The sequence below is a fragment of the Perca flavescens genome, chromosome 17 (genome assembly GCF_004354835.1).
Source record: "Perca flavescens isolate YP-PL-M2 chromosome 17, PFLA_1.0, whole genome shotgun sequence".
Classification (NCBI taxonomy): Eukaryota; Metazoa; Chordata; class Actinopteri; order Perciformes; family Percidae; genus Perca; species Perca flavescens.
The window spans coordinates 8,303,631-8,316,328 of NC_041347.1; the positions used below are offsets into that span (position 1 = coordinate 8,303,631).

Consider the following 12,698-nt stretch of genomic DNA (forward strand, 5'->3'; position numbering starts at 1 on the left):
GAGGTGACTCTTGGTCTTCCTTTCCTGGGGCGGTCCTCATGTGAGCCAGTTTTGTTGTAGCGCTTGATGGTTTTTGCGACTGCACTTGGGGACACATTCAAAGTTTTCGCAATTTTCCGGACTGACTGACTGTTTCTCTTTACTTAGCTGATTGGTTCTTGCCATAATATGAATTCTAACAGTTGTCCAATAGGGCTGTCGGCTGTGTATCAACCTGACTTCTGCACAACACAACTGATGGTCCCAACCCCATTAATAAGGGAAGAAAATCCACTAATTAACCCTGACAAGGCACACCTGTGAAGTGAAAACCATTTCAGGTGACTACGTCATGAAGCTCATTGAGAGAACACCAAGGGTTTGCAGCGCTATCAAAAAAGCAAAGGGTGGCTACTTTGAAGAAGACTTGTTTTCAGTTATTTCACACTTTTTTGTTCAGTACATAATTCCATATGTGTTCTTTCATAGTTTTGATGCTTTCAGTGAGAATCTACAATGTATATACAAGGAAACACATTGAATGAGAAGGTGTGTCCAAACTTTTGGCCTGTACTGTATGTGTATATATATATATATATATATATATATATATATATATGTAGAGAGAGAGAGAGAGAGAGAGAGAGAGAGAGAGAGAAATTCCATATTTTGCATACCCCCTTGTCATTTTTCTTGCTATGAATGTGTATAGGGTCAGGTGCCAACAACTAACAATTGAAATACAGTGGGTACGGAAAGTATTCAGACCCTTTTAAATTTTTCACTCTTTGTTTTATTGCAACCATTTGCTAAAATCAAAAAAGTTCATTTTATTTCTCATTAATGTACACTCAGCACCCCAGCTTGACAGAAAAAAAACAGATGTAGAAATTTTTGCAAATTTATTAAAAAAGAAAAACTGAAATATCACATGGTCATAAGTATTCAGACCCTTTACTGTGACACTCATATTTAACTCACACGCTGTCCATTTCTTCTGATCCTCCTTGAGATGGTTCTACTCCTTCATTGGACTCCTGCTGTGTTTAATTAAACTGATTGGACTTGATTAGGAAAGGCACACACCTGTCTTTATAAGACCTTACAGCTCACAGTGCATGTCAGAGCAAATGAGAATCATGATGTCGAAGGATCTGCCCAAGGAGCTCAGAGACAGACTTGTGGCAAGGCACAGATCTGGCCAAGGTTACAAAAGAATTTCTGCAGCACTCAAGGTTCCTAAGAGCACAGTGGCCTCCATAATCCTTAAATGGAAGACGTTTGGGATGACCAGAACTCTTTCTAGACCTGGCCGTCCAGCCAAACTGAGCAATGGTGGGAGAAGAGCCTTGGTGAGTGAGGTAAAGAAGAACCCAAAGATCAGTGTGGCTGAGCTCCAGAGATGCAGTAGGGAGATGGGAGAAAGTTCCACAAAGTCAACTATCACTGCAGCCCTCCACCAGTCAGGGCTTTATGGCGGAGTGGCCCGACGGAAGCCTCTCCTCAGTGCAAGACATATGAAAGCCTGCATAGAGTTTGCCAAAAAAACACATGAAGGACTATGAGAAATAAGATTCTCTGGTCTGATGAGACAAAGATTGAACTTTTTGGTGTTAATTCTAAGCGGTGTGGAGAAAACCAGGCACTGCTCATCACCTGCCCAATCCAATCCCAACAGTGAAACATGGTGGTGGCAGCATCATGCTATGGGGGTGTTTTTCAGCTGCAGGGACAGGACGACTGGTTGCAATTGAAGGAAAGATGAATGCGGCCAAGTACAGAGATATCCTGGAAGAAAACCTCATCCATAGTGCTCAGGACCTCAGACTGGGCCGAAGCTTCACCTTCCAACAAGACAATGACCCTAAGCACACAGCTAAAATAACAAAGGAGTGGCTTTGGAACACCTCTGTGACCATTCTTGACTGGCCCAGCCAGAGCCCTGACCTAAACCCAATTGTCCACCAACGTTCACCATCCAACCTGACGGAACTGGAGAGGATCTGCAAGGAAGAATGGCAGAGGATCCCCAAATCCAGGTGTGAAAAACATGTTGCATCATTCCCAAGAAGACTCATTGCTGTACTAGCTCAAAAGGGTGCTTCTACTCAATACTGAGCAAAGGGTCTGAATACTTATGACCATGTGATATTTCAGTTTTTCTTTTTTAATAAAAAAAAAAATTTCTGTCAAGATGGGGTGCTGAGTGTACATTAATGAGAAATAAAATGAACTTTTTTGATTTTTAGCAAATGGCTGCAATGAAGTGAAAAATGTAAAGGGGTCTGAATACTTTCCATACCCACTGTAATAATAAAAAATCTGACCAATAATCACTTATATAATTACAATTTGGCATATCTAAACAAATTCAACGATTACCAGTCATATGCCTTAAGCCCTTAGCTAATCTTAGATAGATAGATAGATAGATAGAGATAGAGATATATATATATATATATATATATATATATATATATAGAGAGAGAGAGAAATACAGTCTAAAAGGATGATTTAAATGAGCAAATATTTAATCAAAGAGTAAGTACAGTGGGGGAAATAAGTATTTGACCCCTTGCTGATTTTGCAGGTTTGCCCACTTACAAAGAATGCAAAAATCTACAATTTTAATCATATGTACATTCTAACAGTGAAAGACAGAATCCCAAAGAAAAATCCAGAAAATCACATCATATGAATTTATTAAAATTGATAACCATCTGATGAGGAAAAACAAGTATTTGACCCCCTGGACAAACAGCATGTTAATATTTTGTAGAAAAGCCATTATTGGCCAGCACAGATGTCAAACGGTTTTTATAGTTGGTGACAAGGTTTGTGCACATTTCGGCAGGGATGTTGGCCCACTCTTCCCTGCAGACAGCCTCCAAATCATTCAGGTTCCGAGGTTGTCGCCTGGCAACTCAATTTTAAGCTCCCTCCAAAGATTTTCAATCGGATTCAGGTCTGGAGACTGGCTAGGCCACTCCAGAACCTTGATGTGCTTCTTCTTCAGCCACTCTTTTGTTGCTTTGGCGGTGTGCTTAGGGTCGTTGTCGTGCTGAAACACCCATCCTCGACCCATCTTCAGCTCTCTCACTGAGGGAAGGAGATGTCGGTCCAGAATTCCACGATACATGGCCCCGTCCATCCTCCCCTCAATACGATGGAGTTGTCCCGTCCCCTTGGCTGAAAAGCACCCCCAAAGCATGATGTTGCCACCACCATGCTTGACGGTGGGGATGGTGTTCTTTGGGTTGTACTCGGTGTTCTTTGCCCTCCAAACACGACGAGTTGAGTTGAGGCCAAAAGTTCTATTTTGGTCTCATCTGACCACATCACCTTCTTCCAGGCCTCTTTTGAGTCGTCCAGGTGGTGAATGGCGAACTTCATGCGGGCCTGTCCATGTTTCTTCTTGAGCAGGGGAACCTTGCGTGCGCTGCAGGATTTCAATCCATGACGGCGTAGTGTGTTACCAACCGTTTCTTTTGTAACTGTGGTCCCAGCTGCCTTCAGTTGATTCATCAGTTCCCCCCTTGTGGTTTTGGGATGATTCCTCACCGTTCGCATGATCAGGGACACCCCACGAGGCAAGATCTTGTGTGGAGGCCCAGACCGAGGGAGGTTGGCGGTGGTGTGGTGCTTCTTCCATTTCCTGATAACTGCACCGACAGTTGATCTTTTCTCTCAAGTTGCTTTCCGATTCTCTTGTAGACCATCCCAGCCTTGTGCAGATCAACAATCTTGTCCCTGATGTCCGTAGAAAGCTCTTTGGTCTTGCCCATGGTGGTGATGTTGGATGCTGGTTGTTTGGGTGTTGACAGGTGTCTTTTATACAGGTAACGAGGTGAGGCAGGTGTATTTGATGTAGATAATTGGTTCGGATTGGGGCTGTGTCTTAAAGAAAGACTAACTGGCTTGTAGGAGCCAGAATACTTGCTGTTTGTCCAGGGGGTCAAATACTTGTTTTTCCTCATCAGATGGTTATCAATTTTAATAAATTCATATGATGTGATTTTCTGGAATTTTCTTTGGGATTCTGTCTTTCACTGTTAGAATGTACATATGATTAAAATTGTAGATTTTTGCATTCTTTGTAAGTGGGCAAACCTGCAAAATCAGCAAGGGGTCAAATACTTATTTCCCCCACTGTAAATAAGAGTACACATCTGACCAGACATATTTCAGTCAGTATTCAAAAGGTATTGAGCTTCAATACCAAGGCCTACCTGGGGTTACCTCTGGCTTTCTGAAGGTTGATACCAATACCAGTTAAGTTAGGGATTAGTTTTTGGACCAGTATTAAAATCTGACTTTTTTGTGACTTTGTCACAGCTTCACCTTTTATACATCTCTAAAAAGTGGGGTCTTTTCAGAGTTGGAAACATGTCTCAAGAAGTCCACTCCACAATAGGTAAAAGGCTGTTTTCTGATCTGCAACACCTATGGTTAGGTGTTGTTTGGTGTAGTAGCTATTCCATTTCAAAATGATAGCCACTGTCCCAGCAACCTCCTTGTTCCGTTGTTGTCGATCCAAGCACCATGCACACGTTGCTTGAAAATAATAAATAAACTCAAATATCCTACCTATAGAAATACACCTTTATGATCCTACTAAAACGTTTGAGGATAATATAGAATGTGTGTGAAGTAGGGAAAATAAATAATACTGATGGATTCTTAAATTCCATCAAATAAGTTAGAACAGGATGACTAGGTGGTTAAAAATTGTTTTGTCTCATAGGACTCCAAAACATTTCCACTCGTGTTTCCAACTTCCCTTTATTAATTATACCACGCCCACAATTACTGTGGTGTGGCCGATTTGCCAATCAGTGTCAGCTGTCAATCAAAATCAGTGGCTCAGAACTATAACCAAATATGAGAAGTCTTGAAATAATAACTAGTGCTATTTAAATATCAACAAAAACTGCTGTTATGGCTCCTACATTAGCAGAAAAAAGACAATTGACTATTGGTAGGAGAAGAAGTCATTATGTGGAGCCATACTGCCCACCCCCCTCTCTGCACTGTAGCAACAGCGTGACACTCCATTTACCTTAGTTACAGCGTCCGCTGCCACAGGTCCATGTCAGGGTCATGGAGGCATAGCTTGTTTTTGAACAAACAATAAATGCTGTTATTTTTCATAGAAGCCTCAGGAAGCTACTCAGTTCTGCTGTAGCTGCCTCTGCTGCTCCAGGCCCATAGCCAGCCTAGTCTCTTTCTCAAAAAGAGGACCTTTTTGCAGTTTTTTTTTTTTTTCTCATTTTGTATTTAATTATGAGGTTCACATACTTCATTCTGGAGACTTATTATGCACTAATTTGTGCTGGATTAACTCGTCTGCTGGTATTTTAACAAGCACGCTATTTGAAAATATTTCCTACAATGTTGTCAAATTGCTTACCAAGATCATGTACCACCTCTTTTTTAGTCCAAACTCACGCCCCACGCCTCACATTTTGTTAGATGCTGCGTGTCAGTTAACACGTGGTGCTGTAACAGGATCAGGGCTTCGGTTTGGTTTAGCTCATTTATATTTGGGGGGGGAATTTGAATTATTTGCTTCAGGTAACTTCTTTGTTACAACAACAAAAAGTCTCTTTCTTTCAGGGTCTGCTGTAAATATCCTTTAGGCAGGATGATGAGGACCGACAGTTTTACTTTGGCACTGCTGCCAAGAAAAGTAAATTTGAAAAAGTTTGTGAAACAAAACGGTCCTGTGTTATTTTTTATTTATTACAAGTTCAATGTTAGCTTATTACAAGCTATTTGTTTAATAAAATGAGACATATTTTTGTTAACCACTCACAAGGGCTGATGTATAGCTGCTCTTTTGTTTCTATTTTTCTAATTTTGTTTAAAATATGTTAACTACTTTGCTATTTGCAAATTTATTATTTTCTATGTGCACTCCCCTGCAAGATCACCTCAATATTTTTAGAATGATTCATTCATTTCAAATAGAGCTATTTAAGTCATCTAGTGAATAGTCCTTTATCTTTTCACATCACAATATACATTATGCTATATATTGCAGAAAAAACAAACACAGCGATATCATTCTTTCCAATATGGTGCAGCTCTACTAACAGAGATGGTCAAAACAGAACCAGGGATCAGGTCTATATATTGTCAGACATCCAACATGTATGTGTGTGACCCTGACTGATATTAACACTTACCTCCATGGCTGCTGTCTCGTGCCTCTTCTGCAGGCCCTCATACTCCTGCAGGGCTGTAGGGAGCAAAGGATACCAGTAAGCCATGTTCATCACTACATCAGCATACAGCAAATGTCAGCCAAGACAACAGAACTCCCATTATCCTGTTAAAAATAAGTCAACAAGTGGGAACTTCTCCAGCATGTGATAACTTCTCATTCAGTGACTAGTGCAGCCTGTGTCCTGTGTCACCTGACTATTACAGCAGGGGATAGTATACACAATATAGTAACACTCTGGTTGACTGAATATTTGCCTTGGGTGTAGCTACAATAGTAAGGGGAACTGCCATCTGTCATACATTTGTACTAACAGATATTCTGGATGGTCACTGCCAAGATAGTCTTTATCCACGACGTTTCACTTCCGGGATTACTCTGGTGCCGCTGGAAAGTCCACCGGATGTCCCTCATGTATGTCCCACACCTTCCTCTTTCTCTGTGTTGGTGTTCTAACCTCCGGTGGATTTGTGAGGACTATGGTTAACTGCTCCTCAGATCTCTGCAGGGTAAATCCTGACAGCTAGCTAGACTATCTGTCCAATCTGAGTTTTCTCTCGCACAACTAAAACTACTTTTGAATGTACACGTTCCACCAAAACAAGTTCCTTCCTGAGACTATTTAGCAGAGGACCCGTGGCTTAGCCACTTAGCTTAGCTTAGCACCACCCAAGACGAAATGGCAATAAACCAGAGCACGTTTTTCTCCCATCCCAGAATGCTGTGTGGAGTAGCCAGACCTTCGTCCGCAGCGCTGTGTTAAATGTGTCATGATGCATACTGTAGCTACAATGCAGTGAGAACAGACGTCTGTGAAGAGCTAACTTATTTTTATCCCATGGAACAACATGTGCTAATCAGTAACCAAATTCAGCCTCTACTGCTCCTTGAGACATTTAGGAACTACAGAACAGGAAGCTGACTAAGGACGCTATTTTCCTGCAGTTAAAGTATACTGAGCTCTGACTCAATGGCTTTTTAAAGGAACAGTCTGACATTTTGGGATATACAGTATGGGTGTTTGAAAGCTGAGAAAGATGAGTTTTGCAAACAGACAGTACAGTTTTAGTTATTTTTTTGTAATGCCTTGTTTTTATTTTAATTTCAGTTAAGACAATGTTTTTTCCCACTTAGTTTTTGTTATTTTGTTCGTTTTCGTTAACGATTATAACCTTGGTACACACTAGGGGTGGGAAAAATAATCGAAAATCATATGTATCGGGATTTGTTTTGTGACGATTTTTATAAAGCTACATTGTGTAAGAATTTCTCCCATCTAGCGGTAAAATTGTATGTGACAACCAACTGAATATGACTTTCTAGCCCCTCCCATTCCAAGCGCGTTTTAACTCCTACGGGGGCCCTATTATTCCAAGAAGTACGACTTTATCCGTGAGTGTTCCTTCCAGTGTAATAATAGTTTAGTACATTACTTTGGTACCATTTCATTGCTACCATCACCTATCAGTTCCCAAACATATGCAAGCTAATATTAGTAAAGTATCAGTGCTATTGTTATTCTGTATATTGTGCGAGATTAATAGTGTTAGGCAATATTTACAGCGTAGGAGAGAAGCAACGGAGGTTTGTGTTTTTAATCTTTCTCTGAGCAGTATGAACAATGTCAATGAAACCAAAATTAGCTTTTAGTATCTCCATCGTTTACACGCAGCTGTTCTAGCTGGAGCTAGTCTGTTTTCTGTGTATGACGTAAGCTGTCTGCCAGGGAAATCACGACACATATGATTACGTTTATGTTACAAGGTGGACAATCCTTTTTCATCATTTACGCTAGGAAAAGTATCCTAGACGTCGTTCTAGCGTTATGCACAACCATGCTTTAGTTAGCCAAGAAACTATAAAATTTCAAATTTACACAAATTGGCAGAATTACCTTTTGAGAAGAAAGTAGGCAACTTCGGCATCCCTTTTTAAAATCCTTGCTCCTTATGAGCTCTTTCCATCTTGGAAAAGCCACTCCAATATTAACTTTGGTCTTGTTGTTTTGCCTGTCTCCCCCTCTCTGGCATTCGTCACGACACCACTGAATGTAAAAGCACGAAAGGCGGAGGTATGTCCCTCTTTGGCTAATATATTATAAAGATGGAGGTATATCCCTCTTTGGCTAATATATTTTAAAGATGGAGGTATGTCCCTCTTTTGGCTAATGTATTATAAAGATGGAGGTGCAACATGGCGGCCGTCATTCGAGCGACTCGCCCGTATGTATTCTGAATGATTCTGAATGTCAGATTCTACGCGTACGAGAATACTTTGATTAGTTGGTGGAAGTAATTACACATGAATGAGCACATATTTGTGAAAGAACAAAGGGGTATTTGCTAAGAATCAACAAAAAAAATTACACAATGGAGCTTTAAAATGGATTCTATTCATTCATTCTATTTTTTTTTTATTCTGTTGTTTCCAAACAGAGCCAAAGCAGAAAATACAGAAAATCCATGTTATGTTCTTCTTTACAAAGGAAATACATGTCAGACTGACTGACTGACATGTGATGTGTATTCTTCTTAGAAAACTGAGGTTTTAGAAATGTCTCATGATATATTGTCTCTAGAAGTCTGAAGTCTCAAGAAAATCACAATACTCAGTAGTATCGAATCACAATACTTCTAGAATCGCAATACAAATTCAATGGGCAGCCCATGTATCGGCAGCCCTATTACACACAGTAAGTAAGCGGGTATAAGTTAGCAGCAGGTTTGATATTCGCAGGATATTCATTTTCGACCTACCCCCATTCAGTGTCTTCAATAAAATTCCACTACATTACTAGTGTAGTATGTTGAGGACAGCTTAGGACACTGTATAAAAAAAAATCACAATAGTATTTGTTGTCGCTACCGATTTACAAGCGAAAACAGCACTTCAATCTATGTTCCGGCTGTTGGCTGAGTTAGGGACCGTCTACAAATTACATTACTCAGGCTGTTGACATAGACTACTGGGATTCTTTCAGGAAAGAAATCACCAAAAATCTATAAAAATACATTTTCTCATTCTGATTGCTGTAGTAGCTGCCAATGGTGGACCGCTAGTTACTACAGGTCATATTTTTTAAAATGATCACCAAAAATCAACCAAAAGACATTTTCTCATTCTGATTGTTGTAGTAGTTGCCAATGGTAAGCGTTTACTTACTACAGGTCATATTTTTCTCATATGTCACATGATAGTGAAACAATATGAAATTAAAAGTTTAAAATATTCAGCAAAAATATTTTTGAGAGAAAATTGAGTCCTGATATATAAGTTGTTGTTTCAGGAAACCATGGCCTGTAGTAAGTAGCAGTGAGAGTTTGGTAAGGACTACGGCAATCTGAATGAGAAAAAAATATTTCATTGAATTTTGGTGAATATTTTTTAGAGAAAATTGAGTCCTGCTTCCATATAACTTGTTGTTTTAGGAAACCATGGTCTGTATTAAGTAGCAGGAAGTGACTATGAAATATGAGGGCAATCAGAATGAGAAAAACTAATTAGGGCCCGAGCACCGACTGCGGCGAAGGCCTTTTTAAAACTGAAGGAATAATTATTTTTCCTTCGTCCGGCTAATTAATCGCCTTTTTGAGGGGCTTAACATACTCAAAAACTCACCTAAATTGGCAGTCACATCAATTCTGGTGAAAATGTACGTATTCTAAGGGTTTCTGGGATAGGCGCACAAAAATGGCTCGCTAGCGCCCCCTACAAAATAAAAAAAAATTGAGCCCCTGCAGTGCGTTTGACGTATAGTCACAAAACTTGGTACACATATGTAGCATGTCAAGACGTACAACAAACATCATTGGAGCCATACCTTACCATTTAATTGGTAATTGGAGCCCATACTACAGCAATCAGAATGAGAAAATGACTTTTGGTTGATTTTTGGTGAATATTTTAAACTTTTAATTTCATACTGTTTCACTATCATGTGACATATGACAAAAATATGACCTGTAGTAAGTAAAGGCTTACCATTGGAAACTACTACAGCAATCAGAATGAGAAAATGTCTTTTGCTTGATTTTTGGTGATAAATTTTAACTTTTAATTCCATCCCGTTTCACTATAATGTGACATATGACAAAAATATGACGTGTAGTAACTAGCAGTCCACCATTGGCAACTACTACAGCTATCACAATGAGACAATGTCTTTTGGTTGATTTTTGGTGAATATTTTTAACTTTTAATTCCATCCCGTTTCATTATAATGGGACATATGACAAAAATATGACCTGTAGTAACTAGCAGTCCACCATTGGCAACTACTACAGCTATCAGAATGAGAAAATGTCTTTTGGTTGATTTTTGGTGAATATTTTAAACTTTTAATTTCATACTGTTTCACTATAATGTGACATATGACAAAAATATGACCTGTAGTAACTAGCAGCCCACTATTGGCAGCTACTATAGCAATCAGAATGAGAAAATGTATTTTTGTTGATTTTTGGTGAATATGTTAATCTTTTAATTCCATCCCGTTTCATTATAATGGGACATATGACAAAAATATGACCTGTAGTAACTAGCAATCCACCATTGGCAACTACTACAGCAATCAGAATGAGAAAATGTCTTTTTATAGAATTTTGGTGATTACTTTCCTGAAAAATCCCAGTAGGCCTAGTCTATGTCAACCTGAGCAATGTAATTTGTAGACGGTCCCTAAATCAGCCCACAGCCAGAACATAGATTGAAGTGCTGTTTTTGCTCGTAAATCGGTAGCGACAAGAAATACCATTGTGATCTTTTTTTTTGATAGTGTCCTAAACTGTCCTCAACATACTACACTAGTAAAGTAGTGGAATTTTATTGAAGACACTGAATGGGGGTAGGTCGAAAACAAATATCCTGCGAATATCAAACCTGCTGCTAACTTATACCCGCTCAGTAAGCAACGTCACTACAGTAAGCACTGCACCACCCTGCCACACTAAAGGCGTTTTTCCATTACATGGTACCTGCTCGACTCGCCTCGACTCTACTCGACTCTAGTCGCCTCGACTCGCTGTGCGTCCGTTTTCCATTGCAGATTTTAGTATCGCCTCAGCGTGACTGGTCGTCATAGCGACTGCCGTGGGCGCGGCTTAGTAGCTTGCTTTTCCCATTGACATACCCCCGACGCATTTCCTGGTTCTCTGTCTCCGTAAACAAAATGATATCAAAGAGATAGTTAACGTTTACTGCTCCAGATTTCCCACCGTGGTCACATATATATGACTCTAGAGTCGCTACTCGCTGCGGAGATAATCGCCGTCACTCTCTCACTTCTCCCTCGCTCACTAGCTCCCCACACACACACATACGGCAACTCGACACACACACATCACACATGCACACACCAGCGCACCAGTATAACCATCAGGCCACTTGTATGCTACGGAGAAAGCTCTGCGTGGAGCCTCCGGCAGCAAAAAAACACCGCTGGCTAAACTATTTAAAAATGCCGTCTCTCGCTAGCAATGCAGTGATCAGTGACGCTTCTTTCCGACCAATCAGCAGCCTGCAGGGTTTCACGTCACCTTCTCGGCTCGCCTCAGCTCGCTTGGAACCTCGACTGAGCAGGTACTAAAAAAAGTACCTGTTAGCAGGTACCAGGTACTTTTTTTCGTAATGGAAAACCAAAAAAGGCGAGTAGAGTAGAGGCGAGACGAGTAGGTACCATGTAATGGAAAAGCGCCATAATTCTATTGTGTTTCATCAAATGACCACACAGCAAACTGTAGGCCATGTTTTATCTCAACAGAGGAATAGTGTTGACATAGCATGGGGGGGGGCGACCAGCAGGGCCCCATAGCGGTTTCACCCAGTCCTGCTATAGGAGGCGTAGAGCCCAGTCATGGACATGGACTTTGCCCATGAATACAAACAGCCTTGAAGTGATTGAGGAGACGTTATAGTAGCGAAGTTCTCCCCAGCTTCCAGAACATTAACAACACTGATTCTAAATCCTATGATACAACTACACCTGACACCAAGCACGTGTCTTTTACTGACAGAAAAATGGCTTTGTCATTTTCAGAATCAAACATTTGTTCAAAGCAACTGCTCCACGAGCTGTGTAGCTTACCTTAACCAACTAGCAGCTACAGTCAGCGCTCAACTACTGCATCTCTTAGACTAGTTGAAGTTAGTCAGTGAGTGGCCCAGGTCTGACTAGGGGACTGCTCCCAGCACACTTACCTTGGTTGGACAAGTTTTCAACGACATGGATTTGATCGAGCTCTTCTGCAGCCATAGCGAGACAATGTTTAACCAGAGTTCAACAGGAAGTGCTGCCTCGCCTCGCGACACACCTGTAAGATAGCATACAGCCACACGCATAGCCTACAGTAGGATACAGTAGTACAGTAGTAACAGAGCACCTTCATCATCATCATCATCAGAATTCAGCCCTGCTGATTTTGTAACACTGTTGGTGGTTTTGGTATTGCTTCCACTAAAGTTTCTATAAATTATAATTTAAAACAGTGAAATGTCA

General features: G+C 40.4%; 1 protein-coding gene across 3 annotated transcripts in view; it reads right to left on the minus strand.

Annotated features, from left to right (window-relative positions):
- Positions 1 to 12,471, minus strand: part of shtn1 (shootin 1) — an 80,313-nt gene extending 67,842 nt beyond the window's left edge. For 2 of the 3 annotated variants that reach the window (XM_028603992.1, XM_028603994.1), the window contains exons 1-2: positions 12,401 to 12,471; positions 6,168 to 6,220 (exon numbers count right to left, since the gene is read on the minus strand). In XM_028603992.1, coding sequence (XP_028459793.1) covers positions 6,168 to 6,220; positions 12,401 to 12,455 — 108 coding nt within the window. In that variant the 5' untranslated portion in view covers positions 12,456 to 12,471. Of the gene's footprint in view, positions 1 to 6,167; positions 6,221 to 12,287; positions 12,337 to 12,400 lie in introns of those variants that run through there. The other variant, XM_028603993.1, reaches the window with a different exon arrangement.
- Between the last annotated feature and the right edge of the window lie 227 nt (positions 12,472 to 12,698).